The sequence below is a fragment of the Poecilia latipinna genome, unplaced genomic scaffold (genome assembly GCF_001443285.1).
Source record: "Poecilia latipinna isolate Pla-1442-1.1 unplaced genomic scaffold, P_latipinna-1.0 Scaffold1948, whole genome shotgun sequence".
NCBI lineage: Eukaryota > Metazoa > Chordata > Actinopteri > Cyprinodontiformes > Poeciliidae > Poecilia > Poecilia latipinna.
In genome coordinates, this window is record NW_015114564.1 from 98108 (window position 1) to 109712 (window position 11605).

The following is an 11605-nucleotide window of genomic DNA, read 5'->3' on the forward strand; positions in this document are numbered from 1 at the left end:
CAGGTAGATGGAAGGAACTGCAGTTGCAAAAGATGATTCCACAAAGAAATGACTCAGAGGGTCAGAATGTAAATGTGCTTTTTCTATTAAATTGACTTTTTTGAGCTTTAAATCATCTTATAATGTTATCCCCTCATCAAAAACATGCCTGAAATGTTGTCTTTATTCTTTCATGCATGTTTGAGAAATCCTTTAATATCCATGACAACCATTCAGCTGTGCAAAACGCCTGGGTGGACCTAGCCCCGCCTTAGAGGCTCAGCTCCTCCAAAGATCTGCAGCTTCCAAGCCTCCAAGCTTCCCCACTCAGCTCCATCAGACTAGCCAAAAGCAATTAGCAAATAACTGGAGGAACTGTGCGTCTGCTGAGCTCATATTAGCTACTTCTCAGTGAAACACTGATAAAAACATTGTTAACAGGTTAATAGAGGAGCCATATTGAGATGAATTTCTTAAGACGGCGTTTCAGAAAGAGCAGGAGTTTTTAAAGAGACAGAGACCTCATTTCAAGGTGTTAAATTAAGAAGGCAAATTTTTAAAAGTCATATTTGATATACAAATACATAGATACAGCTTTGGAAAGTTAAGAGACCACTTGCAGTTATCAGTTTTTCTGATTCTCTATTTGTTTGAGTAAAATTAACATTGTTCTTTTATTCGATGAACTACTTACAACATGTCTCTGAAATTCCAAGCAAACCTTTATTTACTTGCAGAAAATGAGAAATTATCAAAATGACGATAAAAAAATGCAGTGTTTTCAGACCTCAAATAATGCAAAGAAAACAAGTTCATATTCATTTAGAAACAACAATACTAATGTTTGAACTCAGGAAGAGTTCATAAATTAATATTTGGTGGAATAACCAGGAGGTTTTCATCAATGGGGTTCAGTGCAGTGGTCTCTTCATTTGTGCTATAAAATTTTACTAAATGGCTGGAAAACACATAATACTGCCCCTTTTAATAATTATTTCAAAACATTTTAAAATACCCTGTATAATTTCCTTCCCCCTCCACAGGTATGTATCGCTGTGTGTTGGTCTGTCACATAAAATCCCAATCAAAAGACATTGGAAGTTTGTGTTTATAAAGTGACAAAATGTGGTTGGAACCATTTGTCAAATTCCAGAGCAGGTCTTTGGTAGACAAGACGATCTCTGGGTCGTTTCAGGTCACCATCTGAGTGGATGTCCTCTAAAGCGAGGCATAGTGTTCAAGGTGAAGGTAAGGATGCTGATTAAATGTCTCTCACTGTTTCTGCAGATGCAGAGGAGGTCAGAGAAAGGATGAAGGAGTTCGCCACCTTCCGGCTACCCTACAGTGAGGAGAAGATTAACTTCCTTTTGGAGACGGCCAAAACTAACATGAAGAACAACAAGGAGATTGTGCTGAGAGAGATGAGGAAAGCTGTTCTCCGTCGAATGAGGAAGATGAGTGGATGAGTCTGTGGGAAGGTACAGGGTAGCAAAATGAGTCAGACAGAGAGATAAAAGGATCCAAGATTCTCTCTCAGCCTATAAATGTTTTAGCTGAAAACTCACTGTGTCGTCCACATAGATGATGGAAAAATATACCGAATAACAGCAGTTAAGGATCTGAGTGTATAATACTAAGAAATGTCTTCACATTTGTTTTCTTTGATTTTTGTTGGTTTGGAGAGATGTTAAGTAAAGGTTTTCACACTGATGTTAGAATGCATGATACACCTTATTATGACTACAGGCAGAAACCCTGCAGAGCTCTGAGGAGTAAATATGTTGTTTTACATCTACTCTTGGTTTTGTTTCAAGAAGACAAAATCTTGGTCTTTACAATATGAAAACATGGAGGTTAAAAAAAAGGTGTTGGTCCTTAATCTTAAAAAGAAAAACTAGATTAAAACAATACTATAAAAAAAGAGCCTGCCAAAATGTCACTATAACAATTTTAAAAAATAACTGACCATGTATTATCAGTAATTTTTCCCAGTGTTAGCAAAATGCCTTATTAGGTTTACAGGGTAACTATTTTATAATTAAAAGGTAAGTTGCTTTGGATCTCCATTTTTCCCTTGAAATGAAAAAAAAACCTTGTGTATGTGTGTTTTACAAAGTTTAACCAAAATATTTAACTGAGACACAAAAGCATAGATAGATGATATCTGCATTGTAAATTGGAACTATGCTAAAATCTGATTTGTCTGTTAATGTGAAGTCATGATTAAAAACTGCACCTCTTGACTGAATTCATTAATTTTTTTTACCTGCTATTAGATGTTTTAAACAGTCTTCTGAATCTAATTGAATCTCAAACAAACAGTAATGTAAATACACACCAGGTATGCTGCTGGCCTCTCTAAAGAGGAAAAAGCAACAGAGAACAGAAAAGCAACCTTGTCCAAATTCAAGAAACTGCTTCTCTTAAGTTGATCCACAGTGTCAGGGAGCAGTGTTCAGTTATCCACCAAGTGTAAGTGAGTAGGGATTATCCCTAGTACCCTGAATTTGTCCTGCCTATTGATGTAATCTGCAGTTATAAAGTCTTTCTCCATCACTGCAATGGAGTAGTCAACAAAATACTGTTATTTACACCCTTTGAACTGAGCCATAGTTTGTCATGTTTCACCTGTTGGTTACGTATTATAGTTTAATTGGTAGATCAAATCACTGCAGCCTGATATTTTATTGGGAAATCAAAATAATCTTATCATTTTACTTATTTATTTTTTAATTAAAAAATCTGGGGTGCATATGAGTACAGTCTTTATTACTCAGATACCCCAAAATAAAATTGAATGAAATCAAGCACTTTCAGAAGTAACCTGTAATAAACAAATCCATATTTGTCATAGCATAAACACCAATATTTACACTGTTTTCCAATGCTTCCATGCAATGCATGTAAGGCACCTATTACTCTACACCTAAAAAAACAGAATAATTAATTTGGTGTTAAGAGATGAGCGTTTTCTACTGGTAACAAACTGACACAAAGTATAAATCAGATTTTTACTTTTGTGTTGAATGTCTGTTTTACAATATATTTACCATGACAAACAAAAAAAACAACACTTTTCTGCAAAATTCACCAGCTGCACAGTTCTTGTTAAATAGTGTAAGATAAGTGATATTTCAAAAGAGCAGACTAAATCTTATGTTTTTTGAACAATAACAGTTTTTGTTGTTAATCTGTTGCTAAGAGATTAGTGTGTTTACTGGTAACCAAGTGACACAAAGTGAACATCAGATTTTTACTTTTGCAAAATGTACCAACTGCAAATTTCTTCTATCTAATCAGGTAAGCATTATTTCGAAAGAGCTTATGTTTTATAAACTATATAACTTGTTATTAATTTGATTTAAAGAGATAAGCGTTTTCTAGTGGTAATGAACTCCTTCATAAGGAGTCACCCCAGTCCTGCTCAACTTTTAACATACAGAAAGTTTGTTTTAATATCCTTGTTCTTATCTTCTTTTAGTTTAATTTAATTCACGAATTGTACTTGTAAGAATTTCTGTATAACTTTGTAATGCTATATTTAAAATGTCCCAAGTATTAATAAATTATTTCGAAAGAAAAAAAAAATCAACAAGACTGGCTACGGATACCGACTCAAGAATGGGGCCACCATCAATCACCTCCTCTACATGGAAGACATCAAGCTGTATGCCAAGAGCGAGCGAGACATCGTTTTGATACCACTTTTGTGGGGGTGGACTCAGCGGTTTGAACCGCATTAAGGGTGATGGGTGTAGAACAATAGGTACCTGCCATGCATTGGATGGGCAGGCCCCAATTAGAACATCATGTCGTAGCAAACAAAATACTAACCAGTACTCAAGTTTAATAAAGACAGCAACTTAATAAAATATTTTTTGCAAATAAAAATTAGATCAATAGAAAAAATGTTTTTTTTACATTTACTAGCTCAAAAACTGATATATTAAAAACTTTCTTTGATTGCTGGCAAATTGTAATGTTTGTCTTTGTTCCCAAGCTTCAGTTAAAAGGTCGACCCACTTGTTGACCTTTATTTATAGTGATTGGAAATGACAAACACAGAGGCTTATATTATTTACCCAGTGCAGTGCTGGGTAAAATAATTTCCTGCTGTAATGATAATTAGCAGTAAACCAGGGGCCGAGTGGGTTATGGAGGTTTGGGGGTCCAGGCCACATGTTGCTCTGGAGAAGACTGACTGACCACTGTGGACTCTGCAGGGTGACCAGAATTAAAGGGGCAGTGCTACATGTTTTCCAGGCACATTGTTCCTTTTATAGCACAATCAAGAAACAACAACCTTCAGATGTTATAAAAGAAAATCTGTATATATCAGATATGACTTAAAAGAAATTTGACTTTGTGGTTTAATGCCTTGAAATTGGGCCTCTGTTTCTTTAAGAAAATTGCTTTTTCTTGAACTCCACCTTCAGGAAGTCATGGCAACATGGCTCCTGTATTAACACTTTAACAACAATGTTTTTTACCAGCGTCGCACTGAGACTCTTTTGTGATTTGGTGCTTTATAAATAAACTGAATTGAAATTAAATTCATTTATATATTGTAAGATCACATTACTATTTTTTGACATTGTTCACTAATGATATATTTAATACATACTAATATACTTGTTTCCTAATGAAATTAACAACACATCTAACTAATCATCTAATGATTAGTTAATTTGTTAAATTATGGCATTTATAGACCTCTACAAGTTACTCAAAGCTAACAGCAGAGGGCGTGCGACATTCACGGTAGACATTTATGAGGTAGGCTATTTATTTAGGTCAGAATAGCCAAACACTCACCAAGGCCATCTGCATGCACCTCACTGCGTCCATAGAGAAACTGACTCAGCACAGGGACTTTCTGCACAGGACGTCAGATTAATATCGATTTATTTTCTGGAGGATTTTGAGTGTTTGATTTTTTTCCAGGAACATGCAGTTTTACTGTAAGAGTGACACTGGAACTGTTTAGTCCTTTTTGCACTCTTAATTAGTAAAAGCATATTGTCTCGCCATTTTTATGTATATCTGGTCAGTTTAATGAGTCCATCCTGACATCATCTGATGAACATGCGGAGTTTTTCTGCGCTCTCCTCGGGCTTTGCGTCCACAGCGGCTGCGCGCTCCCAGCCAGCATCATCTCCACGCAGAGCAGCGGAGCTCAGCGCTCAGGTGTCCTAACGGCTTCATTTACTGACAGACACCTTCATCACACCCGCTTCTAAGATTGAAAAAAAAAGAAAAAAGAAAGGAAAGAAAAAACAAAAAAACAAAAACAAAAACAAACAAGATACAGAGTAAGAAATGTTGCCTGGGCAACGCACCGGTGAGTGAAGGAGGACGGCGCTGTGGAAGCCGATCTCCCGCTCCGGAGCTTTGAGGTTTCCAAACGTTTCATCGCTGCGCCGGAGGACGGAGACGGGGACCAGGGGAAAATGTACAAAGTTTGCCCCCCTGGTCTTTCAGCGCGATCCCGCAGTAGCGACAGGACATGAGCAGGAATTGAACGAAGAATGCGTTTCATTTGGGATCTATGTTTGATTTTGCAAATATACATCATCTGCAGTTCGTCAGGTAAGGATGCAAATGAAACTCCCATCATTCACCAGAACCGTCAGATGTAGCTACAAACAACCAACAACAAAACACAGAAAAAAATAAATAATAATAATAATAATAATAATAAAACATAAAAAATAATAAAAAAAATACACTACTGTGAAACAAAGCCTGTGTATATGTGACCATTTAACAGCTTCAGGTTTATCAGGCTGCTGTAGTTCAGACATGCAACGTTTTCATAGTAGCTGACACTCAGGTTACAATGTCAGCTTCTTCTTCTCTGGTTTTTATACTGTTGATTACAACAAGTCCGGACGTGTTGGGCAGAGTTGGAGCACTGAGTCCGCGTTCTCACACACCATAAGCCGACACTTTGATCACACTCTTACAACGCATGCATATGCATAAAACAGCTCCTAATACAGAGAGCACAGCGAGTCACACACAGTAAATATATAATTCATGAATACAAGAGCTACAGCTGTTTGTACCTCATATCAGCTGACAGAATTTTCACTGGATGAGTCCAGACTTCTTACATAATTACAAAAAGTTACAAACTGGTTGGACTGGTTATTTTCATCATTTCAGCTAAATAGAGAGAAATACAGAGTGAGAGAAACCATTTTATCAAATCATGGGGTATACATTGACACACACACACACACACACACACACCTTCACACACATATGTATATACTACATATAGAAATAGAAATATAGTTGTTCTTTTCTCAGTGTCTGACAATAAATCAGTCTAAATTTTTGATATTTTAGGGCAGATTAACCAAATGGACAGCTTATTAAATGCCAAAATAATAAAAGGTAGATTTTTCAAATGTTTTTTCAGCATCTTCACTTCCACATTCAAGTATTTGTTGGATTTCCCTTTGAATCCTTTTTCCAACATTGTTGATTTCCTTCAAGAAGCTTTTGGTTTGCTGGAAATTTGGCTCTAAGCAAACCCAAATCCAAAAGGTTTGACCAAAGTCATGCAGCTTAATAGACAGGCATCCTTGATACTCACTGGATGTATGTAAACTTTGAGTTCAAGGAAGGTTACAAAAAATGTCTAAAAAATGTTCTCACTATGTTTTATGGCATTTAGGAAATGTAAATAATTTTGGTAATTCTACCTGACATTAAAAACGAGAAAGGTTTGTTCAGATTTCAGACAGTGAGAAAAAAAAAGAGTGTTTTTGTCTCTTTATTTGGTATTCTGGTTTCAACTGTTAACCAGCCAGAAGCAATAGAAGTTACTCGCCTGAATCTCTGGTGTTTCAGCATTTGATGAAGCTTTGACTAAACAACTATCTGTCCAGTTCTGAATTTCTGTCTTGGTTTCTTTCTTTCACCTGCTGAGTCAAACTCTACCCAGATCTGTGAAATAGTTAACAAATCATGGACTGAAAAATGGTCACACATTGCAATAATATTTAACAACACATTTCTATGGCTAAATTGTATTGAAAAGGGGAAAAGCAATAATCCCCGTTAAGTTTTAACCTCATGATGTTAAAGTGTTCTGGACCAGAGACAACTCTGATGGCTTCATCTCCCACAGCAACAATCATTAGGCCAGTTATGACGATGCAAACTGACTGCCAATTGGTTTATTTTTTTCCACAAACATAATAAAACTAAAGTCAGATCTTGGACTGAAAACTGAGAATCAAGCTCAGTTTTATATTATCTCTGTGTTTTTTTTTTTTTTTTTACTTTGAAGTCAGGGTCCCTGATGGCTCACCCCGGTTTCCATTCCCACAACAAACAATAAGCAAATGCTACTAATTTCTCCACTTTCAAGTGGAACACAGATCCATTTTCTCCTTTTAGAGCCAAATATAATACAGCACTAACACAAACATACAAACACTAGAACTGTATCAAATGATATACTTTATGTAGAAAGTCTGTTTATTTCCCGTCTTTCACGGTAAAGAGGATTTCCTGTGAAAAGCTTTTGGTGACGCTGCCTGAAGTCGAGCGGTCCATGTAGCACACATCTAAGATTTATGAAAGCCGAGTTCAGTTTTCATTTCAGCTCCGGCCTTCTCTTTCAGAAATGACATTTCTGTTTGTCTAAATTGGTTTCCCAGATTTATTTCTTGAGCCACAAAAGTTTTCAGTGACAGAAGTTCCACACACAGATTGCATCAATGTGGAGAGGAAGTGACTGGGGAGTGCAAAGCTCTTCACACTGCAGAGGCTGCAGTTTGTATTTTGGCAACATGCTAAACCCACTGGTTCATCTTTGTGTTTATTCAGAAATCAAACGTACTTCATTTTGGAATAACATGTCTGGTTCTTGTGGTGGGTCTAAATAAACTCATGGCTTCTTTTTGGTAATGTTATTGAAAACACATAAGCACCCTCTTCTAATGTACAGTGGAGACTGTCAGAATTGTTATTTTTTTATAAAATAACTTGCATTTGAAGAAGTCACGTCATTACCCTCAAATTCAATATTAATCATTGCTTACAACTCATAGCTGCCTTCATGTTTTCTCTTTAATAGTGGTATTCATCTCTTTTTGCTCTGCCAGGGAGTTTAAAAAAAAGAGCTTTGATATGAAAGAGAATTTTGAGCAGTCATTAAGGATCTTATTAAAAACCTCACATTCTCTTTTTTCTGTCTCTTCACAGCTCAGCCTATTATATCCAAGCTTGATGAGAGTTGGTGGGCATATAAAGATGTGGTCCAGGGAAGCTTTGTTCCAGGTAACTGATTCCCACTTGTCTCACATACAGCGCTGGGCGCGCTGATAGGAAGTGGATCACTGCCATCGTGTTTCTGTTGGTGTTCTTCTTCTGCATTTTGAAATTGTGAATTAGAGAGAGGTGATAGAAATAACACAGAACTGCTGGTTCTCACCGAAGCAGGCTTTCATGCTAACTCGATTTCCAGCCTTTTCTGGAAGGGGCTGATGTGCATCTGATCAGACGAAACATCTACACTGGCTTGCAAAAGTATTTATGTCCCATAAACATTTGAATATTTTCACATGTTACAACCACAAACTTCAAGGCATTTTATTGGGGTTTTATGTGACGGGCCAACGCCAATGTAGTTTGGTGGAGGAGGAAAAATCATAAATGTGTTTTTTAATTAAAAATACATTTGTATTGTTCAATACAATACAATGTGAGGCCTACTCATCTGCTCCAGTGAAGAACATTTTGTTACAGCTTAGTGAATCATAATAATGCAGCCAGCACCTCTTATGCTTTCTGTTCTCTAGGGAAGTGTAATTAGGAGGCAAGGATTCAATTATTTTAAATGAAAAACATTACATCAATATTATACTTAATAAATCACCAAGAACTTTTGAACTGTGAAGATGATTTTTTTTTTTTAGACTTCCAACTTTTTTCTTAGAACTCTACCTTTTGACCTTAGAATATTAAAGTTTGAATTCTGAGTTTAAAATCAGGATTTGAGTAAAACTTGGCCATGAGTAAGGTTAAATATTATTGGTAGTAGTTGAAATGCACTTCCAGGAAACTTCATGTATTTGCATATAAACATGTTTTATTAGTGTACTATGGAGACTTCAGCATAAATATGTTCATGCCGTTGGGAAGCAGTGTCACCAGGGGGGCAAAACTCACACCTCACAGTTAGAGAGGGTAAGTGTCAGAGATAGGATTAGTATGAGATTACATCAGTGAGATTTGCTGGAGTGAAAGAGCAGGGAGTATGTTTCTGTGTGCAAACCTCCCTCTGGGAAATTTGATACTGTAAGTAGGCTCAGTGAGGAGTGTGTGACTTTGACTTGAGCCTTTTCATCCTAAGTGTGTTTTCACATGTTACCGCTCTCTAGCTACAGTTGTGCTGGCACATGAGAAATGACTCCTGCAAACTGTTGTTATGCTACATGTAGGTTGTTCTCATCTTTTGCTGGTACAGTCAAAGCCAAGATGCACACACCTTTTTTCTTTCTTGCTGTCTGAAGTTACGTTATTAAGTTCTGTTCTTATAAGTCAGTTAAAATTATTGCAATTATTTATATTTGCTAAATGCCAGAATAATCAGAGGAAGTTATCAGATTTATTTATTGATGTTTTCACAAAATCGGAAGTGTGTATGCAGATTGATTACTGTCTCTTTAAACAATGAGGAAAAACACAGATGATGTCATAGCTTTGGAGACTTCTGATAGGTTTACTGAACACATTTGAGACAATTGGAGGAACACCTGTGGATGGACTTTAAGGATGTATTTCTGTTTTAACATGATGGGGACGTCAGCAGTAATCAGATATCAGGAAGAGAATCCTGGAGCTGCATCAGTCTCGTTGGTCCTGAGGAACAGATGCTGCATTCATCTGTTCAAATTCACATTCAAAAATACTTTATTGATCCTAAAGGGAAATTAAATGCTGTAGCTCATTAATTCAAATTCCTCAGAGAGTTACTGTAGATGGTGATGGCATTTGGCAGTGATAACAGTGAACCTGAAGAAGCTTCTGACTGAAGATACTCTGTTTTCCCAAGACAGTGTCATGAAGAAGATGGTCAGGATTGTCCACAATTTTCTTGATTTTATGAAGAATCCTTCTTTGCATCATTATCTCCAGAGGTTCCACAGTCGTCCCCAGAACAGAACCAGAACCGAACCAGCCTTCTTAATCAGGTTGTTGAGTTTTTTTTTAGGTCCCTGGTTCTGATGCTGCTGCCCCAACAGATGATGGCAGCAGAGATGACTCTATCAACAACAGACTGATAGAAAATCTGCAGCATCTTGCTGCAAACTTTGAAGGATCTTAGCTTCAACAAGAAATCCGGTCTGTTCAGTCCTGATCTCAATCCCGGAGAGAAGCCGTATGTAGATCCTACAAACCTGACAACCCTGCTTCTGTCAGGAAGAATGAGCCAGAACTCCAGCATTGGGAAAAACTCATGGAAGAAAACCCAACATGTTTGACTCAAGTCAGGCAATGCTACCAAATACTGAGGAAATGTATGTAAAATTCTAATTCTGAACTCTGATATTCTTCCCCTCATTATCGTGGCATTTAGTGAGTAGAAATAAATTTGGTGATTAAACATCTCTGAAACAAGAGAAATTTGGCCTGAGCTAACTCCAGAGTTTTTATGGGGTATCTGTAAACTTCTGTATTTTTTATGATCCCCTTATTATCCAGATGAGGCAGAGGCCGAGAAAGGTTTAGGACGTTCTGTGTACATCAGCAGAGGCAGAAACTGGCTGCCATTTGAGGCACATTACAGCTGATAGTCCACTGCAGTTTAGGGGAGAACCAAAATGACTGGAACTTAATCACAAACAGAGAGGTGGTGAAAATGATAGATGAGAAAGAGTATAGAAGAGCCTCCGTGCTCCACCTGTAAGCCTTTCTCTTGGATGAAGGTTAAATCTTGAAATAATTTACAGTATGCTGGACAGATGACAGCAGGGGCCGAGCCAGAGGGGTTGGCAGGGCAGCACTGACCACATATCGAAACTCCAAAGAGCAGTTCAGATGATCCATGTTTGAAAATGTAAAAATCTCTAAGAACAAGTCATTTTATACTTGATATAGTTTTATATTAACTTTTAAGGTACATTTTAAAAATGTTAAATCATTTGTATTAAGTCATTTTAATATTAATTCTAAAGTGCAAAATGTAAGTATAGAACACCTATAAATACCCGTTTTAGTGATATTTTTAATATAGAAACAAAATAAAAGGAAAATGTAACAAATAAAATAATGGAGGAAAAAAGTGGTTTTGGAGAAACAAAAATCCTCTTGTGCACAATTAAATATAATAAAAATGGCTAAACACCATTTAGCTGTAAACTTTAGCCAACGAGCAACAAGAAGAAATCGACTTCATGAGAGACTGCATGAAGCCTCAGTGTTTCAGTCTGAACTATACGTCTGCCACCGTGACACCTGACAAAAACAAAAACAAACCGTGAGCAATGAGCGAGGTTGAGGTGTGTTTCCTTGTTCCACACAACGCTCCGTTCTTCTGTGGTGACGAGTTAACACACAGAAATATCCCTCAGCAGCTATATAGACTTTAAGCTTCATAATTTGC

General features: G+C 36.9%; 1 protein-coding gene across 1 annotated transcript in view; it reads left to right on the top strand.

Moving 5' to 3' along the window:
• The window catches only part of LOC106935328 (cytosolic phospholipase A2 gamma), a 14582-nt gene extending 12512 nt beyond the window's left edge, over positions 1-2070 (top strand). Inside the window, exon 13 of the mRNA XM_015015758.1 lies at positions 1267-2070. Within this exon, the coding sequence (XP_014871244.1) occupies positions 1267-1445 (179 nt within the window). The 3' untranslated portion in view covers positions 1446-2070. The remainder of the gene's footprint in view (positions 1-1266) is intronic.
• Positions 2071-11605: the final 9535 nt, after the last annotated feature.